General features: G+C 56.4%; 1 protein-coding gene across 4 annotated transcripts in view; it reads right to left on the bottom strand.

Moving 5' to 3' along the window:
* RGS12 (regulator of G protein signaling 12) overlaps positions 1–21,288 on the bottom strand; it is a 119,491-nt gene that overhangs the window by 65,182 nt on the left and 33,021 nt on the right. For all 4 annotated transcript variants that reach the window (XM_043906053.1, XM_043906052.1, XM_043906055.1 and 1 more), the window contains one exon: positions 13,107–13,223. In XM_043906053.1, the coding sequence (XP_043761988.1) occupies positions 13,107–13,223 (117 nt within the window). The remainder of the gene's footprint in view (positions 1–13,106; positions 13,224–21,288) is intronic.

The following is a 21,288-nucleotide window of genomic DNA, read 5'->3' as shown; positions in this document are numbered from 1 at the left end:
GCATAACTCTTGACCTGTCCAGCAGACCTATTTCTATTTCCTATTTGAAAAGCCAGTGCAGTCATGTTCCTAAACCCAGCATCCCAACCAGTCACCTCTGAGTGAGCAGTGTCTCCTGGCTCTTCTCTACAGGTTCTAATTTGAAGTCAGGAGAACATGCTAAGATGAAACAACTCTCAGCAAAGGATGAATTTAAACCGGTCCCCAGTAACTAGGGACAATCATCTATAAATAATCGAAATGTATTTTTGCCTTTACATCAACACGACGCAGCCAGAGAGGAAGATAAAATATATTATTCCTACTCTCAAAGCCTTAAAAACGTTTTACAGTACGTTCACGTTTAGAAGCTCAGACACTAATCAGTCAGTAAATAGGTTTGCCAGTAGTTTCCTGCGCACGTATATGAAGCAGATGCTACATATAAAAAAATAAATAAATAAAATAAAAATACTACATATACAACCAAGTCACTTGGCTGCATACCTGAAACTAACTCATTGCAAATCCATTTTTTAAGAAAAAGAAAACTATACTACAACTCTTAAAAAAGGAAAACAAATGTTAACACACAAAACGGCAATTTAAAAAGTAAAAGACGACTGTAATACAGTTAGGTAGTTGAGATCTAAATTCACTCATCTTCCAAATCTGTTCCCGTCACTATGGTGAGGACGATGGACCTCCGATGCTCCCTGTAAGGCTGACTCGGGATGCGGGCGGTGTCCCCCCGAGGGGTTGAGGGGACTGGTGTGAGGGCCTCCCAACCCAGCCCCACTCGGGGTGTGGGTCTGTGGTCCCGGGGACTGGCTTTTACCTCCATGGGAGACACTTCAAGCTCCACAATGCAGACACAAGAAAGACATTTTCAAAGTTTACACTTAAAAGCCACCATTCACCACCAGGCTGAAAATAAAGCTGTAACCGAGATGCCAGGCTTCCCCAAACAATTCTGTAAGCGACAGAAACATCTGGAGCGGCCTACCTGCTGGCCGTTTAAAACGCGGGTCTCCTCCGGCAACCCTTTCTCCGAGCTCATCCTAAGACCTGAGGGCTTCCTACCACTCCAGGCACGCAGCTCCGAAACACAGCACCCAGCCCTGCCGCACGCCTGTGCACGTCAGAAAGTTTAAAGGCATTTCAGATGAAGTTCCATCCGCTCCCTCCGTCACCCATGGCAACAGGACACTGCAGGAAGCTGCGGTCTGCCCGGGATTCAGGCTCTATCTCAATTGTCTCGCACAAAGAAAAAAAAAAAAGCCGTTTACATAAATCACACCGTGAGATCATTTTTAAAGTATTTCCTCTCCCAAATCAGAAGAATAAAACTTCAGCTGATAGGGGCAATTTCTCAGTCGGCACAGCAGCTGCAGAGAATTTGTTTTCTAGCCGCGTGGTGCGGGGTGCGGCCTTAATTACAGCCGCCGACGGGTCTATTATGAGCTCCACGTGCACGCGTGCAGGGGCCCAGCCCGGGAACAGCGGGCTCCTGAGACCTGGCCCCGGCCGGCCCCCGCTCCACCTTCGGCCCTCTCTGCCCCCAGCACCCCACACGGCCTCAGAGTGAGGGAGCCGCGGCAGGTCCTGTTTTAACTTAAAAGGGAAGCAGGAAGAGAGAGAGCCCTGTGTCCAGGAGCGACGGCCCCTGCAGAGCACCTGCTCGTCTCTGGACGTGCGGACGCCCAGGGCCTCATCCGAGGGGCTCCTGGGGGCACCCTGCCCAGGGCTGTGGGCGGGGAGGGCGGCCTGGGGCTCCACCTCACTCGGCTTTGGGGGGAAGAGGCGCAGGCGGCCAGCGGGAGTGTCCGGTGCCCAGACTCCACGACGCCGGCCGTGTTTACTGCAGAAGCGCAGGGCGCGGCCCGGACGGCAGCTCGCAGACAACAGGCGGCTCCGGCCCGGCCTCCTCGGACCCATTCTCACACGATAAACACACGGAAGTGGGAGCGGGGAGCAAGCCAAGGCCGCCACGGCCACCCGCTCGGCCTGAGGGAGGACCCCGGGGGCCGCGAGGGCCAGCGAGGAGGGGCAGGGAGCGGGAGCCTGGGGGGCAGGGAGGGCACGGGCTGCCCCGCCCCAGGACACAAGGGCCTCGGATGCCTGCCGGCCTGGAGGGGCCTCAGACCGCTTTCCTAGGTAGGGCCCAGTCTTTAAGGAAAGTGGGGGGCCCTCTGGCCTGCAGAGGTCCCCTTCACCCCCTTGGTGGCAGGGCTGAGACAAGGAGTGGGATGCGGTGATCTTTGCACTCCCCGGCCTCCCCTTCCAGCACACACACACACACACACACACACACGCACCCGTACACGTGCAGAGGAAACCCACGGGAGGGTTCTGGGGGGTGACCCTGCGGTTTTCATGGGGATCAGCTGAGTCCCTGACTCTGTGACCCTGACTGTCCTCCTCGCTGACTTCCAAGGGCCCTGCCTGCACTAATTCACAGGATTTGGGGGGAGGCGGTGACCCCTAGCCAGAGCAGAAGACAGCAGTCTGCAAAGGCCCCCAGACAGAGCCTAGCCACAACCATCAGGGACAGAGAAGGAAAAGAGACTATGGGACAAGCCCCGCCCACGGGCACAACCTCCTGGGACAGGCCCCGCCCACGGGCACAACTTCCCAGGACGGCGGGAAACCCTGCGTCCAGGATCTCAGCCGCTCAGACCAAGCCCCACTTGGTCTGTATTTTCACCATCTCGCACAGACGTCCCAGTGAGCCTGCACAAGAAGCAGGGCGTCACTTCACGCGTCTTATTATCACATTCAGCCCCAAAGGCGGCCCCGCCCCGCCAGGTCCAAGTGGAGCTGTGCCCCCTGGGTTCCTGTGTCTCTCTGGGGCTCTGTCTCCCCTTTGGCTGTGAGTCTGCCCCTCCTCTGCTGCCCACAGGGCAGAGAGAGGAAGAGAAGAGGTGAGAGTCGGGCCACAACACCCCTGTGCCACGTGGCACCCTGGGTGGCAGAGCCTGCTGGGCCTCCTGGAGCTCCTGGAGCGAGGGACCAAGGCATTCTGAGCACCCACCACACCCACCACCGCGTCCTGGTGGTGCTGACCCATCGCCAGATGGGGGTGGGCTCAGAGACGGGCGCGAAGTCCAGCACCGCCCCTAACACGCCTGGCACGTGCCAGTGGCATGGAGCTGTCCGGCTTGGCCGAGAGCACAAGGACGGACAACCTCAGAGAGGCCCCTGGCTCCCGCCGCTCCCGGAGGAGGCAGGGCCCCTAACCTGAACCAGGAGGAAGAGGCCAGCGAAGGTCAGACCACCCACCCTCGGGGATGCCCAAGACTTCCCGAGGCAGAGGCGGGGCGTCCACAGTGACCATGGTGACCACCGGGGGAGGTGCCCAGGAAACCAGCCTCGCCCGCCTCCAGCTCCTCTCCGCAGGCTTCCTGCAGCTGCCTGGTCTCAGCTGTGACCCCGTGGGGGCGGGGGTGGGGGGTGGTCTGAGGTGAGACGTCTGACCATTCACCATCCACTGGCCCAAGCCCCCCATCCCCCAAGCCCTCCCCTCGCCGGGACCACCACGTGGCCCCAAAAGTAATCCTAAGGGCCCCTTCCTGCCCCAGCGTCCCTCCTGTTTACTCTTGGCAAAGCAGCCCAAGGGACCCTTTCTGAACCCGACTGCCACCCCTCGCAGCGGGAAGCCAGTCCTCCGGGGCAGGGTTGGCAGCAGTTTCGCGCAGGGCTGTCCACACCCAGTGTCCATAAACAGTCTCTCAAGGAGACAAGGCGCTGACAGATTCTAGCGTGCGCCCCTGAGTCAACAGGACCTCGGCGAGAGCTAAGATATTTTCCTACATAAAGAAGTTAAAGCTAGCACAGACAGACCAAAATAAGCAAAAATCCAAGTTGAATTTCCCTTGAAAGAGCAAAGCAGCAAGAGTAAGAAATAAGTAAAAAAAGAGCTTGTTTCGAAATGTCTGGGGAGATTTCACCCCAGACCATGTGAACTCTGTAAATGGCCCAGAGTGCCCCAGAGGTGAGCCAGGGGCTGGAAGGTTGAGCCTCTCTCCCAGTCTCAGGTCTGAGGTCCAGGTTGGAGTCCCCTGCCTTTCATTTGGGGGTTCAGCCCCGCAGAGCTGACGTGAAGCAACTCACTCAACCTCAACACCGGCATCAGACGGACCAAGGACAGCCACCCTCCTCCCAAAGTGCCCCCGCCCCGCTCCCCCGCGGAGAGTCTGGACCCGCTCCCAGGGAGGGAAACGCATGGCCTCAGCGCCCCCTGCTGCCCAGACTGGGCACTGCCAGTCCTGCCACAGCCCCTGGACCCACTCACAGGCGGCCCTGGGCGGAGGGAGCAGGCGTGGAGACTCCTGCCCCCGGTCAGCAGAGGCCCAGCCCAGCTCCACACACAGCACGGCTCACGGTCTCCAGTGGGGTGGGAGGGCCGGCTCCTGGCAGCTGGGCTCGAGCGCCGCTCCCCTAGGCCTGCACTGCTCACCTCGGACCCCCACATCCAGACCCCCCTTCAAGGCCCTGGGCACCTTGAAGATGTCGCGCAGAGGCGAGGACCTCCTTGTGAGGCCGGCTGTACACCTTCAGGCAGGGGCGGGCCTCTGCTGACCCAGTCTCCGGCCCCACCTCTCGGGTCCTGGTCTCTCGGTGACCGCCTGCCGTGGTCATGACCACAACATATAGAAACCGACCTGTCGCTTCCACACCTCCTGTCTCAGGAGACCCCCAGGGAGGATCCCCTCCCCGCACCCCCACCTGCCAGCAGCACCTTTCCCCTCCCTGGCCCTCCGCCCTCCCGCACACCCCTCTGAGGCTCCCCACCCACCCTCCCGCACACCCCTATGAGGTTCCCACCCCCCCCCGGCCCTCCTGCACACCCCTCTGAGGCTCCCACACACACACCCCTCCCCACCCCACACACCCCTCTGAGGCTCCCCACCCACCCCTCCCTCCCGCACACCCCTCTGAGGCTCCCACACACACACCCCTCCCCACCCCACACACCCCTCTGAGGCTCCCACACCCCCCCCCCGCCCTCCCGCACACCCCTCTGAGGCTCCCACCCCCCCACCCCGGCCCTCCCGCACACCCCTCTGAGGCTCCCCACCCCACACACCCCTCTGAGGCTCCCACACACACACACACCCCACTCCGTACACCCCTCTGAGGCTCCCACACCCCCCCCCCGCCCTCCCGCACACCCCTCTGAGGCTCCCACCCCCCCCACCCCGGCCCTCCCGCACACCCCTCTGAGGCTCCCCACCCCACACACCCCTCTGAGGCTCCCACACACACACCCCCCCACTCCGCACACCCCTCTGAGGCTCTCACACCCCCCCCCCGCCCTCCCGCACACCCCTCTGAGGCTCCCACCCCCCCCGCCCTCCTGCACACCCCTCTGAGGCTCCCACCCACCCCCGCCCTCCTGCACACCCCTCTGAGGCTCCTAGCCCCCCCCCCGGCCCTCCCACACACCCCTCTGAGGCTCCCCACCCACCCTCCCGCACACCCCTCTGAGGCTCCCACACACACACCCCCCCACCCCGCACACCCCTCTGAGGCTCCCACACACACACACCCCCACCCCGCACACCCCTCTGAGGCTCTTGGGCTGCACTACCCGCCCAGCACTCACAGGCCCGGAGCGCACACGACCGCGCATGTGGCACTCCCGGGAAGCCAGCCGTCCAGACGGAGCACAGGCACAGACAGCGTGAAGCCCGCGCAGCCCCGCAGGTCACAGGGAAAAGCGTCACCGGTGCCCACTTCTTTCTACAGTTCTACACTGGACACACCCCCCGGGCCACGGCTACACAGACGGAGCTTGCAGAGCGCTCTCCAGCGCCCGCCCGCCCCGTGACGCCTGCACGTCCATCCCGAGGCAGTGGGGCGGCAGCCCAGTCACGCTGCGGTGGAGAGGCGGCCTGTGACCACGCTGCCTTGGGTTGCTGCCGGTCTCCGGATCCACAGGCTATCGTCTCGGACAGGAGGGACACCGTCTGAGATGGCGTCTTCAGTGTTGCTGCGAACAGCCAACACTCCTGCCCACTAGGAGAGAGTCCGGCTGCTTCACGTCCACACCAACCTTTGCAGTGTCCACTGGTCTTCCACGTCGGACATTCTGCGGTGTGGACCTCGCGAGCTGCCATTTTCTTCCCTGATGACTTCCGTGATTGGATCCACCAGAGCTGGGTTTGCCACTGGGTGTCATCTCTCATCAAAGGCCTGTCTGCATCTCTTGCCGGCTTTGCTTTGCTTTGCTTGCTGGGCATCAAGGGGACACGGGGCCTCCGAGGGTCGCTGCACTCATGTGCCCCCGTGCACCCTAGGGACGGGATGCTGGGATGAAGGCAGGTTCCAAGCATTCACTGGGTCAGAGTCCATCTCGGCGTTTACAGTTTGTGTACAGCTTAGAAAAGTCTTTCCCTCCCCAGCACCACGAAGATGAGCGTCTACTTTATCCTCCACTAACTCTCGCTTTGCCCTTCCCAGGAAGATTTCCAACACAGCTGGATTAACTGTCTGCACAGCACGGGGGAGAACCCAGCTTCTCTTTCTTTCTCCCTTTTTCCATGTAGACCTGTCCTCGCTGCAGCACCACTGAAAAGCCCAGGCCGTCCCGGCTCTGCACACAGCCGGCGTGTCCACAGGCGCGGGTCTTCCTTGCTCTCTCTCCTGCCCCACTGTCTCTCCGGGTACTGACACTTACACTGTCTTCCACTGCTCTAAGCTCGTAAGCTTTGGAGGCTGATAGAGGACGTCTTCCTACCTCATTCCTCTTCAAGAATCTCTTGGCTACTACACTTGACCGTCTGCATTTCAACAAATTTTTTAGAATTATCTTCTTAAGCTCAACAAAATTACCTGTTGGGATTCTGATTCAAATTACATCAAATCTATACATCATTTTCTAACTATCTACAACTGACTTTTTAAATTTTTTTTTTTTTTTTTTTTGGCATTTAGAATGTTTTAATCTTTCTAGTTAACACCATTTGTATTAGTAATTGCATCGTTGTAACTTTTAGCATTTCACATAACTAGTCAGTAAGGGTTTTTTTTTTAAGGGTGGGAGTACGAACAGAAGGATAGGAGATGCAAGGTTTCATACTTCTGTTTTAAAAAATCAAAAATCAAAACTACTTTCTTCTCTGCATCACAACTGTACCACAGACTTGCTGGTTATTTTCGTCTTAATCCCATGACTCATCATCTACTGGATTAGGAGCTTGTGATGAAGAAAACCCTGCTGTGTTCAAAGAGCTCCTGCGGAGGTAATTCTTTCTAGTATCAACTGGTGCAAACACATTTCCTCTTGTCCTACCACTGAAGCCAGGACCATATGTACTAAAGGCAATTTCTTCTAACCAGGCAGAGGGTCTTCTTTTAGGTTAGGGTCTTTGCTGCACGCGGGCTTCTCTAGATGCAGCGAGCAGGGGCTACTCTCTAATCGTGGTGCCCGGGCTACTCATGGCAGAGGCTTCTCGTGCCGCCGAGCACAGGCTCCACAGTGCACGGGCTTAGCTGCCCTGTGGCGTGGTCCTTCCCCTGCCACAAGGGACAGAACACACGTCCCCTGCACTGGACCACCACGGAAGTCCCCACACAGCTGACTTCTGTATATTGACCATATATCCAGCAATCTTCCTAAATCACTCATTAATTTTAAGAATGAACCCATAGATTGTTTCAGATTTTCCATGTTACAATCCCATCATTCGAGAATGATAACATTGTCATTTTCCTTTGCAAGTTTTTAAACCTCAGTTGTTCTACACTAACCAGGACTTGCAGAAAACATTTAAATAGAAATGGCAGTGACAGATATCTTTCCTCATTCCTGATCTCAAAGGGAAAGCTTAAGTCTGAAGCATGCTATAGGTTTTTTTTTTTTATACCCTTATCAAATTAAGGAAGTTCCCCTTTAATCCCTATTTTAAGGGTTTTTTTTTCTTAACCATGAACTGATATTGAATTTTACCAAATGTCCTTCCTGCTTCTGTTAAGATGATACATGATTTTTCTACTTTACTCTGTTAATGTGGTAAATTACATGACTGATTTGCAAATGTTAAAAACACTGTGTCCTTAGAACAAACGTGAGCGGCTGCACCAGGTGACGTGTGTGGCTGAGGATCCTCCACCTCTCTCAGCAGTGAGCTGTCCTGTAACTCCCCTTCCCTCTAAAGTGTCTGCCAGGTTTGGGTTCAGGGTTTTGGAGGCCTCGTACAATGAGCTGGGAAGTAATCCCGCTTGACCAATTCTTGTGTTGATATGTTTGCTCGCTTTCTGTTTCGTTCATTTAACTCTAGTTTCATCATTGTCCAGCTTGTACTGCCTTTGCGTCTGTGTTATAGCTGTTTTCCTAAGCTTTGATGTGACTTTCCCACTTTTCTTCATTTCTAACACAGGCATTGAAAAGCTATGACTGTTCCTCTGAGTACACTTTTAACTGCTCCCCCAGGCTTAGATGTGTTTTCCGTATCATTCAAAATATGCTAATTTCCAAACTGCTTCTCTTTTAAACTCTGGACCTCATGACGTGTGTGAGGCGCCTTGCCTTTGTTGCTGGTTTCTGCCACACCTGTCTGTGGCTAAGGACAGGCTCTGAGTGAAGAGACGTCCGCGTCTGCTGAGACCTGCCTTACGGCCCAGCGCACGGTCAGCTTCACTACACATGCCAGGGGGGCTGGGGTGGGGGGGAACGCGTCTGCTGGGTGCCTCACGCACATCCGTCCCGCGGGTCATGCTGGTCAGGCCCTCCGAGCTCTCCCTGCTGACCGCGCCAGTCACTGAGCAGGGAGGGTGAACCCTGCCGAGGACAGACCCATCCAGTTCTGCTCCTCCTTCTGTGGGTTTTTGCTGCAGACGCGTGGAGACTGTGTAACGGGATGCACATGAAACTTACCACGGCGGCTCCCTGCGGCCCCGCCATGATGACGCTCCCCGTCCGTCTAAGGGGTGCGCTGCCTGGAGACAGCTGTGAGATCACTGCAGCTCCACCTCCACCCTTCCGATCAGTACTGCAGGCGTCTCCTCCTCCGTCCTTCCACTCACATTTGTCTCCTAAGTGCTAGGGATGCCCCTCGTAAACGGCACGACCAGGTTTCTGATGCTACCTCAGTCTCTCCTTTCTAGCTGAGATATGTGACCCCATTAGCGCTGACCCAACAGCAACTCGGCTGGACGGAACGGCTGGACAGAAATCCCCCCACGAGGCTGCCTGCCCGTCCCTCCTGCTCTCTGCCCTGTATCTCCCCTTTCTTCCCGGCTCACCTTCTTTCAAATTTAATATTTTTCACTATCCCATGTTTTCCTTCTGTCAATGTAAAGTGCATTCATTACTGTCTTACATTACTCTGGAGATTACGTGCATCCTTACCTCATAAAAATCGAATTCTGATCGCCCCTCATCCTCTTCCTAGTGGAGTGGGTACCCAGAAACACCTGACCTCCATTCACCCCTCCCAGCTTTCAGCCTGCCGTGCTGTAATTTAATTTCATGTATTTTCAAACCAAACACAGCTATTCTTGCTTTACACAGTCACCGCTCATTTGGACTAACCTATACTTTCACCGTTTTATCTTCTGAGCAGATCTTCCCCGGTCGTCCTCCTTGCCCCCATGTTTAGACAGCCCTCTGTCTGCCTCTCCCAGCAGACCCAACCCAAGACACTGGAGTCCTAAGGGCCTGGGAAGTGGACTTGAACCTGGCCTTGTGCGGAGGAGCCGGGCTGGCGGCACCCGACACAGAAGCCCTGGTGGGGCTCCTAACAGGCCCAGGGTGCTTAGGACCCAGAGGCAAGAGGTGAAAGCCAGTGCCCCTGGAGAGGAGCCAAACAAGGCTGGGAGGCCAGGACAGGATGGCCGAGGCCGCCCAGCTCACCCGCCAAAGGGTGTGGGGCAGAGGGAAGGACAGACAGACAGGCTGCCTTAGAAACAGCCTGACCAACGTCACTTCTACACTTTGAAGTCTTCAAGCAGAAAGGCGCAAAGATTCAATCCCGTCTCTCATGCACCACTGGGACAAAAGTAAGAGCTTCAGAAGCGGGGGGAGACCGGGAGCTCCGCGGCCCGGGGCCTAAATTTAGAACTCTCTCCCTGCACCTGGGTTCTCGTCTGTGAACCCGGGACAGTCAGAGGGCAAGGGCAGGGGTGTGCGGCCGGCCCTCGGTCAGGCACACGGATGCTGGCTGGACCCTGGACATTCATTGCGAAGAGGAGTGGGCCCTGACCACAGGGTCCACGGAGCATGTCCAGAAGCAGACCTTGCGCCACCCCAAGCCGCTCCGCTGGCTCCTGGCCCTGGGGCTCAGGCCCCTGCTGAGACCCTTCTCCCAGGACGATGCAGAAACAATGCCTGGCCAAACCCCGGAAGGGAGAATGCAGGCTCGGTGGGGACCCCCTTCTCAGGACCCCAGAGCCCCGAGGCCCTGCCCTGAGGCCTGTCCCCGCCTAGGGGCCTCAGGGAGCTGTCCCACAGCTGCTCCTGTTCCCACCACCCAGTACCAAGCGCCGACCACCTTGCATCACCCCCGCCCCTGAAGACCTCCAGAATCAGTCCCTCCTCTCATCTGGACAACGAGGTCATGTCCAGGCTCTTTCTAGCTCTAACAGCCAAATATTCCAGCTTCTGCATCAGAACACAAATTAACTTTCTGTTTTAAGCAAAAAGAAACCCCACAGACAATTTATTCCAGATAACTATTACTGAGTTTGTAAGAAATTATCTTGTGGTCTATTTTTAAAACATCACTGAGCTTAAATAGACAGCTGCATGCTCGCATTCATAACCACTGGCCACATTAATCAAAGATGGGAGCAACCGCAGGGACCATCGTCAGAAGGATGGATAAACACAAAGTGTCCGTCCACACAGTGGAACGTTATTCAGTCTCAAAAAGGAAAAACACTCTGACACCTGCTACATGGGTGAACCGTGAAGATGCTACGCTAAGTGAAATAAGCCAGACACAAAAGTCAATTCCCGGAGGCAGAAAGCAGGCAAGGGTGGGTGCCAGGGGCTGGGAGGAAGGGGGACTGACTGAGTCATGGGCACGTTCAAAACGATATGCGTGCTTACTGCCTTCAACCGGACACTTAAAATGGTAAATTCAGTGTTCTGTTCTACCACAATTAAAATACACACACACACACACACACACACACACGCCCTAAATAAAGGTAAACAAAGGTAGAGAAAAGTCACAAAGATATTTTCAAAACATTTATCTGACACAGGATGTGTCCCAAAACGTAAAGAACTACTACAAAATCTACTTTTAAGATAATAAAATAAATAAAAATTTAAAAACTAGAAGGACATGAACAGATTATTAATTCAAAAAAGGGAAAACTCATAGCCAAAGAGCCCATGATGGATGCTCAGCCTCACTCACAGTCTGTGAAATGCAAATTAAAATCAGCTGGCATTTTACTGACACAGGAAGATTTCAGTTCGACAGTCCCAAGCGTCAGTGACCGGGGGGACACGTCCCGCTGGTGAGCAGACCCTGGGTGGGCTCAGCCACACCCATCACAGCCACCAGATGCCCAGAACGGCTCTCAGGGTGCTGGGTGTGCACACGGACCCCCGCTGCCCCCCGTCCATGGATGGCCTGTTCAGAGAAGACGGTCCCGACCTTGCATGCAGTGCCAGGCGGCAGCAGAGTGGAATAAAATTCGTTCATAGTGAAATGTTGCATAACGAGTAAAATAAACTAAAGCTACAAGGCAAAGCTTGAAAACATGAAACAGTGTTTAAAAACTGGCAGAATAAGATATGTAGTAGAATTACATCTCTGTAAAATTTTAAAACACACAAAATGAACCAGTAAAAGGACCGTGCCGCCAGGGTTGAGGGCAAGCAGGAGCGGTGAGCGGGAGCACGTGGGGTTCAGGGCTGGGGGCCTGCTCCGTGGGACACCGTGATGGCGACTGCGCGCCCTCCTCCATCCGGCCAGACCTTCCGGATGACGGCACCAGGGGCGGCCTCCACGCAAGTCTGAACTAAGGCTAAAAGTCACGTACCCGAGTGGCCTCCACGCAAGCTCTGAACTGAAGCTAAAAATCATGTACCCAGCACAGCATACACGTGGAACTCTTGGTACTTCCCGCTGAACTTCTCTGTAAACCGAGACCTGCTCAAGGAGTGAAGTCTATTCGCTTTTCCAGCGTTACAGATCAAAGAGAAGAGCCACACGAGGTGACACTGGGACCCGTGGCTCAGAACCAAATCTCTGACAGCGGGTATGAGAGGGGGCAGGAGCCCTAGAGGCCTTCCTGGGACACACCCTCCTGCGCCCCCACCTTCTGTTTGCAGGAAAGCTCTCGCCTCTTGACTCTCCCCCAGTCCCGCAGGGCAGATTCAACCAGAGAAGTGAGACAGCGCAAAAACGAAAGAAAACCGTCAAGCAGGACAAAATAGTAACAGTTGAGCCATAAAACAAAGTCAAGGACCTTTAGTTTCTCCTCAAGGGCTGCAGATAACATCCTGAGCCATGTCCTTGAGCTGCTTTGCAGATACTGAAACCCTCGCCAGGAGGAAGAAGTGAACTGCGTGCTGCCCCCACACACCTAGACCCCAGACCAGTTGGAAGCAGAAGGCGGATGGCTGAGATTCCCGTAACATCACCTCGTTACCTCACCACCCACCAGCCGGAGAGCTGCCCGTGAGCTGATCAAGTGCCCCGTGAGCCCCTGCCCTGAGCCCGCAGGAGCCCGGGCCTCCTGAGCATGAGCTGCCCGCCCCCCTCGTCCGGGGCCACAGTAAAGGCTGTGCGGTCCTTGCCCACAGCCCGAGTCCGTGGACGAGCTTTTCTGTGCATCGGGCAAACGGACCCAAGTTTGGCTGAGTAACAGGTCACGACAGGCCCCTGAGGGTTCGTGTGTCTAGAACACCGTGTCCGGCACGCAGAGACCACAGGACTTATCACGACTCTGCGTCGGCCGAGGAGCAGGGGAGACGGGTCAGGGCGGGCAGGGTGGGTAAGGACGAGGTGGGGAGGGGCTGGGCGTGCATGGATGCTCACCTTGAAGATCAAGGCTCCGGGAGAGGAAGGGGGGGCAAGGGAAGGGTGGGAGTCAATGGAGATTCAGCTGTATCATTCCTTAAAACGTGGAGAATAAAGGAAGAAACGCTCAAGTCACGTTACCTCAAGATCATCGAGGGAGCGGGTGATGCTCAGCCTCCGGGACCTCCCGAAGGACCTCCGGCTGGAGGCACGCGGAGCCGGGGGCACGAGTCCGATGCCCCGCCCGAACTTGGAGCCCTGAAACAAAGACAAAGACCCGTTACCGTCTTGGGAGAAGATGCTGGTTCTGCCCGACACAGGGCGCCGCCTGGAGAGACGGAGAGGAGGGGAGGCCTCCGGGGCGTCCAGGTCGATCTCATGGTGCGTGAGTCACCACAACCGAAAACCCAAAGCTGGAAAAGGTCACCCGGGGCCCCGAGTGCTCACTGGGCCACCTCCAGCTATGCGTCCAGAGGACGACCCCAGCCTCAACCCCACGTCCACGGCCAAGGGCAAAACACGAGCACATGTCAGGGAAAGCTCACGCAGGTGGCGGAAGTCATTAGTAACATAGACTAGTTTTCGACAAGTTTGTGCTTTCACACAATTTTATAAGCATTTTAGGAAATTAAAGAGTCTCAGGACGTTCAGCTGGTGTCTGAAGACCAAACCAAGCCCGTGGCATGAAACAACCAACCATTAACACTTCTCATTCTTTCTCTGGGAAATGACCAGAATTAATTCACTGCCATTATGCCAGACGTCTCCCCAAATGTGGTTCAGCAAATAAGCCATCACATTTTAAAAATAAAAGGCATCACAGCTGAAAATCTCCAATTTCCTGGGTACGCAAAATCCTAAGTGACCAGTTTCAAGCGCAGAAGAAGTTGCAAGTTTCTAAACACTCCGAGACCTCGGGTTCTCCGCTCCGCACCTGCGGAGGGACCCAGGGCATCTCGCGGAAAGACAAAACATGCAGCACTTCCTTGTGAAGCTCTCTGGGCTGAGCTTCTGCACCGCCAACCTTGTAGACATGCCCATGCCCTGCTGAACGCACCTCTGCCAGGGACAGAGGTCCACGCACGGCCGTGCTGCAGACACGTGAGTAGCAGAGGTTCAGAAAAGCCACCTGGAGCACAGCGTGTAAGCTTGAGCGAGGAAAATCCTGAACTAACAGGAAAGAGAGGGAAGGAGGGAGGGAGACAGAGGCAGAGGGAAGACGGAGCTGACTCAGGGAGAGGAAACGCAGTGACGACCGGGACCCCTCAAACGCGTCAGCACCGGCAGTGAGGGGGTCCCCGGCGCAGTGACGCGTCACCACGCGCTCCTCAGCCCCCGCGTCCCAGCAAGAGCCCAGGCGCGCACACGTCCCCGCAAGCGCGTCCTCATCTCTGCGCGTCCACCCCGGGCGGGGCTGTGCTGCCAGCCTGCCCGCCGAGGTCCCTGGGCGATGCGATGCCCACGGGACTGCGGTGCACAGGCCTCAGGGCAGCGGGGGACAGGAAGCAGGCCGTGAGGGTGCCAGGCCAGAGCCAGACCCCCGAGGCCCCGGGAGCGTCACCCTGAAAGCGAGCCGTGGAGCCGTGCAGGGGTGAGCCGCGTGGGGCGGGAGCTCGGCCTCTAAGGAGCCAAGTTGCCCAGAGACCTCCTTGTCCCCAGACGGGCCTGGGAGCCACCACGCTGCCTCTCAGAGGCCGAGGAAAGGCCTGCACCAGCCCTGCGCCAGTCCGAGTGTGCTCAGGGCCGGGTCTCCAAGACCCTCCCCCACCCACCAACCAGGGGTGAGCCTGGGGTTCCAACTGCGCTTCTGCTCCAGGAGACGGGCACTCGGGCCGGCCCAGGGGGGACTCTGAGACACTGACGGACCCTCACGGGCTCTTCCCTTCGTCCCGAAGTCCCTTCCTCCTCCGCCCACCCCCCTCTCCCACCCCCAGCAGCACCCTGGCTCACTGTTGGGCCTTGCCAGCAAGTTACTGACATATTCTTGAGCAATATTTGTCTAATGTCTTTTTCAAAAAATATGCCTCGGGCTGAGTCTGTGTGTGAGACGTACTGGAATCCAGCGACCCCTTTGCAGACCCATGCCGCCCCCTCCGCCCCTGGGCCCCCCCACCCCAGTACAGAGCACCCTTTCACAAGCCTCCTTCAGGCGTTTTCCATAAACAGCGCCCACCACCCCAGGTGAGGCGGTCCTGGAACCACAGGCCCCCAGCGCGCCCACCTCCCCAGCAGGGGCTGCAGCATCTGTCCTCTCTCCGTGGTCCCTTCGGGAACACCAGCTTGGGGAAAACAGGAGGGCAAAATAACCGGGGGCCAGGGGTCCTCGCAGCGTCTACACTGGTTGTGCACAGGCTGGAGTTGGACTGGGACGTCAGGGAAGGCCCAAGCGGACCCCGCGGGGCAGCCTCAGCAGCAGGAGGAGCTGCAGCTCTCCGTGACGCCAGAGTCGCTGCCCCCTCCGCCCCCCACCCCGGGCGTGACGGGGACGAGCTCCGGGCGTTAACAAACTGCTGGAAGAGCCCTGCCGGCCTGGCGCCGCACCACCGGCTCTCCCAGACACAACTACTGACACGCAGCAGCGGTCACGGCAAGGCCCGCGGGCCCGCTCTCTGCATAGCCCGCTCTTCACCCTGCGGATCAAGGGCCGCCCCGGTCTCAGCTGAGGCTTGGTGACCTCAGCACGGTCCCCGAGGGCCACCGTCTCGTCCCCCCAAGACGAGGCCCAGAGAAGGGAGACAGCCGACAGGGTGAGGGCAGAACCCACTGCCCACTGCCCACGGAGAGGCCTCCCAGAGCCCACATGGTGACCCAGCCCAGTCTGTCCAGCCTCCTCAGCCTGCAGGTGAGGAGCCGCAACCAGAGACGGGCCCGCTCGGGGTCAAACCCAGCTCTCGTCTCGACGATCAGAAGCAGGAACGCCCGACTGAAGGGTGAAGACACCCCAGTGGGGCAGGGCCGGGTCCCCGCTGGACAGTGCCGGGCATGCGGCGGGCGCTCCATGAGCACTCACGGAACAAACCCCAGCGCACGGGGCCGTCTAGCTTCCAATGGAGGCCAGGTCAGCTGAAGCTTTCCCAGGAGATTCTGAGGAGCAAGGTTTCCAGCTGACATTCCTCCTGCCCAATCAGGCAGCGTCCAGTCAGAAAGCAAAGCCACCCCGACTGCCTCACAGAGCATCCCCGTAAAGAACCGCCAGCTGGGCCCCAGAGAACGGAGCGGGCAAAAGGGACCCACGATGCCAGGAGGCCGGGGTGGCACGGAAGAGGAGCTGTCTGAGCCTGCGGGCAGGGGAGCGGCGGGCACGGCAGGACCCCAGCCTTGGACTCGGGCCTTCGGGGGCACGGGCGACGGCTGGTGTTGGGCAGAGAGGCCCCGGGAGGCGGGGAACCGCACGCTGGACGCAGGCAGCGGGGAGCACTGCAGCCCCCAGCCACTGCGACCAGAGCCGGGCGGCAACCCAGCTGGCCAGGGGGAGGGCGCAGAGCCCGTTCCGAGCCCGGCACAGGAGCAGGCCCCGGAGCTGAGAGACGAGAACCGAGCGGCCAGCACAGCTCGTGAGGTCCGGCTCCTACAAACTCTGCCGTCAGGAAGAAGCCTAAGCCCAACATCCAATCAGTTTTAGAATCAACAGAAATCCACTTCCAACACAGCCCTGGACAAACATGCAGAGGTGACTCAGGAGATGTGTGAGCTGAGGGAGGGCCCCTCTTCACTGCGAATCACCCTCTTGAGGAAGAAGCAGAGACTGGGTCTCCTGCTCAACAAAGAAAAGGGCAAATGTGTTTCCTGTCGTTCAGTCGCTCATTCGGTCCGACTCTTGGCGACCCCCGGGACTGCAGCACGCCAGGCTGCCCAGGTCCTTCACCATCTCGAGGACTTGGCTCAAATTCACGTCCATTGAGTTGGTGATGCCATCCAACCTCTCTATCTCATTCTCCTGCCACCTCCTTCTCCTTTCGCCTTCAACCTTTCCCAGCACCAGGCTCTACCTGCAGAAAATTCTTGAAGAGATGGGAATACCTGACCATCGTACCTGCCTCCTGAGAAACCTGTTTGTGGGTCAAGAAGCAACAGTTAGAATGTGTACAAAAGGTCAGTCAAATCAAGACAGAAAATTAAGGAATATGCCTGTTTATTCAATAATGTCTAAGAGACAGGCAGTCATCAAGAGTGAAAACAGAGACTTGTTCAAAAGACAGAAAAACGGTGTGTGGCAGAACTTCCAAGCCAATAAAGGAGGTGATGAAGGAAGCAAGAAAGCCAACAACAGCCTTGAAAACAAAACATACCAACAGGCAGGAAAGGAGAAGCCTAGGAAAAACAGACTTACAGGCAGCACACAGCAACGTCATGGAACCAAGACCCTACATGGCAGTGATCTCAATAAACATAAATGGACTAAATTCGCCAATTTACTCCAGTCTTACTCCTGAGTCTCAAAACATCAAATTGCATCAGGGTAAACATCCAACTACCTGCCACTCATAGTAACAATCCTAAAACATGAAAAAATGGAAAAGTTTATTAAAGACAGAAAATGCTGACTCAGAGAAGGCTTGTGTAGCCATGTATAACAGACAAAACAGATTTCACCTCCAGCGGAGGTTTTTAAATAAAAGATTCAATATGCCAAAATGAGAAGAAAGGGAGGAAAGGTGGAGAAAAATGCTACCATTGGTTTTATGACTTTGTGAGGTTAGGATAAACTTGACACCAAAACTAAACAATGAGAGAAGGGGAAAGTGCAAGACAGTCTCACTCTAAAGTACGGATGCAAAAATCCTGCAAGAATACTAGCAAGCCAAACCTGCAGTGAATAAAAAGACAAGCAGAAGTCAGGCTTATCTCGGGAATGTAAGCCGGGTTCAATATTTAAACTCTATCAGTATAATATACTGATATTATATTAGCATTTTTAAGGAGGAAGCCCATTTGATTGTCTCAATGAGTACAAAAGAACCAAAAAAGAAAGGCTAAAATTCAACACCCATTCATGATGCCAAGTATTAACAAGTAGGAACAGAAGTAATCCTGACAAGGCAGCGGTACATAGAAAGAAGCAAATCCACTGTACTTTTGAATATCACAAATGATGTCATGTACAATTTTTATGTATGTACCACTTATAATAGTAACAAATCATATAAGGTATCTAGAAATCAGTCTGGTCAAATAATCTAAGAACCAAAGTAGTCAACAATGTTTATGAAGGTATTTATGAAGGTATACGATTTTACTGAAAGAAAATCTAAACACATGGCGAGAGGTACCACTTTCACGGATAGGATAGGGTATAGGATATTTCTTCCTGGAGATGCTGTCCCAATTAAACAATCAATAGCAATTTTTTTGGAGAATTTATTAGCTGATTATAAACTCTGCATAAAAGAGGAAGGCTCAAGCAATGCCAAGATCAGATCAGGCATATCAGACACAAAGCTACAATTCTGAAAGAGAAGGGTGGCCGGGGCACTGACAGAGGAGGTCAGAGAATCGAGACCCACACGTACGTGGATACGTGGCACATGGCACCGCTGGGCCTCCTGAGAACGTGAATTCAGTGCTTCCGACTGGTTGTCCACACAGAGGAAAAAATTAACTTGTCACCCACCTTATGCCACACACAAAAATCACCTCCATAAAATGTTAGGGGGAAGAAAAGGAGAAAATCTTTCAGAGGTCAGGGTAGTAGGGAATGTGTTAAATCACATTCATGAGAAGAGAAATGCAAGAGAAAGGCGGACAAGCTGGACAACATCAACGGCAAGAACGTCTGTTCATCAAGGTGACACTGCATGGGGAACACCGAGAGGGCGTTCCGGGACTGTGCGTGATCGGCAGAGGTTAACAGCCAGAGTCTGTGACTCCCGCCCATCAGAGAAGACAACCCAACAGAACAACGGGCCAAGTTTTCAGGAGGCCCCTCAACAAAGAGGAAATCACATCTTTGTGATCAGGGAATGCAAACTAAAGCCACAAGATAACACAGGTTAACGGAAAGTGGAGGAGCCTCACAAAGGCAAGTTTCAGCAAGCACGCGGGGCAATCTGAGCTTAGAGGAGCGGGTGCAGGGCTGTTGGGAAAACCGCCTGCTTCTGCGTGGTGAGGGCATTGTGAGCAAATTTTACTGAGCTTGGAACCTGGACGAAAAGCCTCCAAGTTGTGGGACTCAGCGGTTAAACTAGGACGGAACAGATGGTGAGAACTCCAGGACATTTCGGAGGAGCGTGGCCTCAGACACCTCCCGAGAGAGCTGGTCTTGTGTTCCTCCTGGAGACCTACCTGGACTAACGGCTGAGCAGAAGGCCTGGACTCTCCCCTGGGCGCAGAGAGGCCGTGCGCAGCGTAGAGGCTTCCCTCCTCTCTCGGGAGGGGAAGGGGCGGCACGGGTAGAGGCTCCTGGACCCCTGTCTGGGGGGCGTGCAGGGTGACACCGGGTACGGGTCTCACTGCTTCGGTCTGGGGCAAGGACTGGGCACCAGGAGCCACAACACTGGCAGCACCGTCCATCAGTGACTCCATCCGCGCCTGCTCCGGGGACCCGGCTACCATCGGCACGAAGGCACAGAGACCAGAGGCTTAACACTCGGCCCTGCTACAGAGCAGCCCTCCCATTCTTTGGACAGACCCTGAGAAAGGCCTTCAATTCACAGCTGGAGACGTGTGCAAGAATGCTCACCAAAGCATCGTCTGTCATTCTGTTAATGGCTGTGTGTGTTTGAGTGTGTGTGTGGGGGGTGAGTGTGTGTGTGAGTGTGTGTGTGGGGGTGTGTGTGTGTGTGTGTGTGAGAGTGTGTGTGTGTGTGTGGGCGAGTAAGTGTGTGTGAGTGTGTGTGTGTGTGTGTGCGCGTGCGCGGTAGTGCTGGTGGTATACTCATACGATGGGTTATTATATAGCTAAAATGATGAACTGCAGGTGAAGATAATATCATGGAGAAGTCTTTGAAGTGACATGGCTTATTAGAAAACAAGTTACAGAACACTGTCTTATAAAGCCATTTAAAGCTTAAGAAACAGCAAAACTAATCAATACGGGATTCAAGCACTTCAAACCCTTCTGATTCTGGCAGGAACATGGTGGCCACTTAGCTGGGAACATTCTCCCTTTTCCTGGCAACTGTCTAAAGCCAAGGACGGGAAGCAGTGGCCCTACTACGTCCCCGCTCCCTTGCTGCCCACCTCCTTCACCTGAGTGTCCTCCCCTCTGCACTCCACACAGTGTCCAGCTCCTCTGGAAGCCCTGCCCCGCCGGGTCCAGGAGGGGCCGAGCGCTTCCCCCCGGGGGAGCATGGGGTGCAGGTGGTCAGAAGGACCGCCTCCTGCAGAGCGAGCTAGCACAGAGAGCCAAGGGGCCCAGCGTCCCATCCCAGCATGCTGTCCCGGTGTCCCGCCCCCACACCCCCCGCGACCCCACGTGCCGGCATGCCGTCCCCGCGTGCCATCCCTGCGTCCCCGCGTCCCATCCCGGCATCCCCACATCACGTCCCAGCGTCCCCGCGTCCCCAGGCATGCCATCCCGCGTGCCATCCCTGCGTCCCCATGTCCCAGCGTCCCATCCCGGCATCCCCAAGTCCCCTCCCGGTGTCCACGCACCCCATCCCGTCGTCCCCACATCCCCACATCCCGGCGTCCCATCCCAACGTCCCCGTATCCCGTCCCAGCGTCCACGCATCCCGTCCCGGCGTTCCTGCGTCCCCACGTCCCGGCATCTCATCCCGGCGTCCCGGCGTCCCTGCATCCCATCCCAGCATCCAGGCGTCCCGGCATCCCTGCGTCCCAGCACCCCTGCATCCCCACGTCCCGGCATCCCATCCCGGCGTCCCTGCATCCCGTCCCGGCGTCCAGGCATCCCGGCGTCCCTGCGTCCCGGCACCCCTGCATCCCCACATCCCGGCGTCCCATCCCGGCGTCCCCACGTCGCATCCTGTTCTGGCGTCCCCGCGTCTCATCCTGGCGTCCCCATGTCCCATCCCGGCGTCCACGCTTCCCATCCCAGTGGGTGTCCCCGCATCCCCACGCCCCAGCGTCCCCGCATCCCATCCCGGCGTCTACGCGTCCCATCCCGGCGTCCCCGTGTCCCGTCCCGGAGTGCCGTCCCCGAGTCCCCACGTCCCTGCGTCCGTCCCAGGGCAGGGCACCTCCACCGGCAGGCGGGCGGGGCGGGCCCTGTTATCTCCCAGACCAGCTGACTCTCCCCATCATCCTCAGCTTCCTCCACCACCGACTCTCAGAGAGCCAGGTGTTACTGAGCAAGGGCGCTGTTTACAAGGGTGGAAGATCAAAGCCGCTCTTTTCAGAGGCAGTTAAATCACCAGGCCTCGCC

This window comes from Cervus elaphus, chromosome 6, assembly GCF_910594005.1.
Source record: "Cervus elaphus chromosome 6, mCerEla1.1, whole genome shotgun sequence".
NCBI classification, from domain to species: Eukaryota; Metazoa; Chordata; class Mammalia; order Artiodactyla; family Cervidae; genus Cervus; species Cervus elaphus.
This window is presented reverse-complemented; position numbering and strand designations above follow the sequence as displayed.